At 58.3% G+C, this 3839-nt stretch overlaps 1 protein-coding gene across 1 annotated transcript in view; it reads right to left on the reverse strand.

Moving 5' to 3' along the window:
- Positions 1 to 3839, reverse strand: part of RANBP10 (RAN binding protein 10) — a gene marked incomplete at its 5' end in the record, with an annotated part of 53541 nt that overhangs the window by 1778 nt on the left and 47924 nt on the right. The window contains 5 exon segments of the mRNA XM_010146055.1: positions 252 to 273; positions 1144 to 1255; positions 1720 to 1865; positions 2818 to 2914; positions 2916 to 2943. Coding sequence (XP_010144357.1) covers positions 252 to 273; positions 1144 to 1255; positions 1720 to 1865; positions 2818 to 2914; positions 2916 to 2943 — 405 coding nt within the window.

Genomic DNA, 3839 nt, shown 5'->3' on the forward strand with positions numbered 1-3839 from the left:
AAGGGTCCTGCCTGGAATGACTCAATCCCGTTCTTGCCAACTGGTGGCAGGCTGTAACCCCATTATCGCTATAGCCCTTCTTCCACTGTGGCGCTCTCTGCAGCTGAAGATGCCAGGTGGGGCAGCAGCAACACGGCAAGCACACGACTTCCAGGAGGGAAACCTACTGCAAAACTACAGCAGCTTCAAGACAGGAGGGTACACGACAACAAGCTGCTGGGCTGAGGAACGTGCTTGTCTAAGGAAAACAGGAGAGCAGGCGTAAACATTCAGCTCTGAGGACACGGAGGAGGACAGCAGACAGCTCCTCCTTGGATCCAACCATGATTCATCTGCTGAGCAAAGAGCAAAGCTCATCAGGAAAAGGGGAGCTGTCTTGTTAGCTGAAGAAAACCAACCAATAGACCTCTGCACGGAGCGGGGCCCTCTCAGCACGACCCTCGCAGTTACGACCAGTCGGGGAAGAGCCACAGGGCTGGACCATCCCCACAGCCCTGGTTCCAAGCTGGGACCACAGGCAGCCAGGCTCGCTGGGCTCAGCAGGTGAAGCACGTGGTGGCAATGCTCGAAGGGAAGACAGACCTGTCTAACTCGGCGTGTTTGGTGCGGGCTGGACCGTAACCGGAATTACGGACCCCTCTGCTTTAGAGCCAACGCTACAGAAACCTGCTTCCCTGAGGAGTGGCTGCAACAGAGCAACTGCGCTCCTGTCCAGAAAGGAGGAGGATGCCAGGACAAAGCTCTGCCAGCTGGAACAGCATGGAAAAGGGCCATGGTGATGCCAGGCAAATGATTCGGGTGGGTCTGAAGAGCAGAAAGAAGAGGGGCAGGAAAGGCACCAAAGAGATATTGGCTTCTTCAGCAAGCAGGGGAGGAAAATCCTAAGGAGGACCCGCGGAAGCAGCTTTGAGAAAGGCCCAAGAAAGGGAGCCAAAAACGAGTTCAGGTGGATCTGCCCTCTGCAGGCTCCCCTCCCAGCTCCCCTCCCCCACTGCTGCCCTGTCAGTCCCCAGCAGCAGGAAGCGAGGGAAAAGCCAAACACAAGTGCTCTTGAACCTGTCCTGACACCCCCAGGCTGGCTCGCCCCAGGACGGCCCCAGGGAACAGCCCCGGGGCAGCGCTCGCGCAGGAACCGGGCCTTACCCAAAATAGCACTATTGAGAGCAGCACACACAGGTTCCCTCTGGATCGGGTCCAGCTGTTGACCGACGGGGCAGTTCCAAGGGTCTGAGTACGCTAACAAGCTAAAGGCGTCCTGTTTGGGAGAGGAGAAGGCATGGTGAGGTCAGGCATGGCTGCGGGCACCCAGGAACACCACCGAGTCCATGGCCGGGGCACCTTCTGCCATCGCCAAGGTGACAGGTACTGACCTCCCGAAAAGAAACGGCCCTTCTCTTCCCGGCAGCACGGGACCACACTGGGCCACCAAGACAGGGGACTAAGAGGGTGACCCTCCCCCTGGCAGGGAAGCCAGCATGGGTAGAGTCGCCTGGAGCCGAGAAGAGCGCAGGCAGGCAGGAGGTGGATTTCTTCTCTCCTGCGCTGAGAACGGGGCCTCCATGCTCCATGTTCACTGAGTTTCGCCCTCTGACCCCCATGCAGCCCCCTCTTCCTCACCAGGTGTAGAAGCCGAGACCACCCAGAGCTCTGCAAGAGAATCCACAGCCCCGGTCCTTGGCCCAGCGAACCGCTACGACGCAGCACAAGGCCCTGGCTTACCTGGAGCATCTTTTTGTGCACTGTGTTCTTCCCATATTCTCTGCAAAGCTGCTCGCTCAGCATCTGCAGCTCCCGCCCGAACTGGATCATCCGCTCCGTGGCAGCGTGGTTCCCCCCGCAGAGCTGCCTCTGGGGGCAGCTGTCTTCTAGAGGAAAGGCAGCGGAGAAGGAACAATCGTCTCTCGTGCCCCACCACTGCCCACTGTGTCAGGCTGCCCTGTCAGGCTGTCCTGCCCCTCCCGGAGCAGGCGGGCGCTCCCGGCTCTGTGTTTCTGCCAGCGGAAGCTTTTGTGATCCCTGCGCTGCAAGAGGCAGCAGAGGGGTTTTTCAGAGCACCTGCCAGGCACAGGGAAAACCTGAGCTCAGTCTCTCTGATGCCTGAGGACCGCCTGCAAATCAAGGCTACTGATAAAATCACAGAGGCTTGCAGCTCCGGCTGTGTTAACCCTTCAACGGGCGTGACACAGCGTGCGCAACCCAGAAACTTCTAACAACCTTGGACTCAGAAAACTGCCAGAGATACCAACACCACCAACCTCCCAGTATTAGGTGGCCACGAGACCCTTTACAACTGGGGGCATCAGAGCTAGCGTAGCTGATTCATCCTCTCCCTCCTGGCTAGCGCGCCCACGGACATGACCGCTGCAGCTGGGCACGCTGTGCTGAGGACACTCTGTGGTGGGCATCAGCCAGCCTTTCTCAGCTCGGTTCCGCTCCTCCGCTGCAGAAGTGCTGGGACCGCTGCAGCTGGGCACGCTGTGCTGAGGACACTCTGTGGTGGGCATCAGCCAGCCTTTCTCAGCTCGGTTCCGCTCCTCAGCTGCAGAAGTGCTGGAATTCACGACCAGAGCCAACCAAACCTTTGGCTGCTATCACTTTCCCTGCTCCACTACACCACCAGCGCTGCTGTGAGATTGTGGAAAGCCAGAGCTGGTTCGAGTTCCGGGACAGGTTCATCTCCCCTGGGACAGGCATCGTGAGAGCTTCCTGCACAGGGCGGGGGAAGACACCGACGGACATGGCTTTTCCCCCAGAAGCCTATCACAACTTAAACTCTCCTTCTATTTCCCTTTCCCCCTCCCACCTCTGAGGCCCTACCCATGCTGGACTCATCCGTCTGCAGGATCTCCTCGTGTTTGTAGGTGCCATTCATTATCCTGGCGGATGAATTTTACAGGACTACGTTGGGGTAATGATTCAGCCTCCATTTCCATCTCGCTGTCACTGAGGTGAGAGAGGGAAAGAAAGGCCAGATGCCTACATCAGAAAGGGGAGAAGTGAAGACCTCGGATGCCAAATGATGGCCGGCAATGGCCAGTGAACCAGGAAAGGTGCCAGCGGGACTTCAGGGAGCCAGATGGACTCAGTCAGAGAAGCAAAAACCGTTGCAGGCTTCTGAAGACGATTTATGAGGCAGGTTTGTGTTTGGCAAGCACCTGTTTAACCACCGGTGCAGAGCGCTTCTCAGTCCGCCCCCAGGAAGCAGTCGCCTCCGGGACAGCAAACAGGAGGAGCTCTGGCTGTGCTCAGCCATCAGCCCCTGCAAACCCACGCAGGACACAAGGGCCTGGCTGCTCCGGAGAGCAGTCTGAGACTGCTGATTAACTGGGAAAATCTTGCTGGGGCTTGGGGTCTGCATTTCAAAAAAGAATCATAAATCCAGCACCATCAAGTGATTCTGGTGAACTGAGCCTGAACAAGTGTTTCTCACCCGGTCACGTGCCGTGCGGCTCTCAAGAGGCCACGACAAGAGGCTCCAGGCTGTCCTGCGGCCTGGGCCCAGCAGAGCACTCAGGGGGAGTGCCAGCAGCAAGAGATCCCACTAATCCCAAGGACATCCTCCACTCCAGCGGGGCCTCAGACAGCCCCGCCACACCGACCTGGAGAGCGAGCCCAAGGGAAGGTCCGTTCTTGCCATGGCTCCAGGAACCGTGGCAGGAACGATCCCCCTCTCCCAGGCTACCTATGGCTTCTTGCAGGAGAGGGGTTTTCGAAAGGCTGATGTGCTGTCACAAGAATGAAACTGATCCCTGCTGACCCAGAGGCTCCTCTGCAAGGAACTGGGCCACAGGTAGAGGCAGCCCCAGAACAAGTCCAGGGGGCAAACCCAGCAGCTGCTG

The sequence above is a fragment of the Buceros rhinoceros genome, unplaced genomic scaffold (genome assembly GCF_000710305.1).
Source record: "Buceros rhinoceros silvestris isolate BGI_N320 unplaced genomic scaffold, ASM71030v1 scaffold3402, whole genome shotgun sequence".
In the NCBI taxonomy this organism is placed as follows: Eukaryota; Metazoa; Chordata; class Aves; order Bucerotiformes; family Bucerotidae; genus Buceros; species Buceros rhinoceros.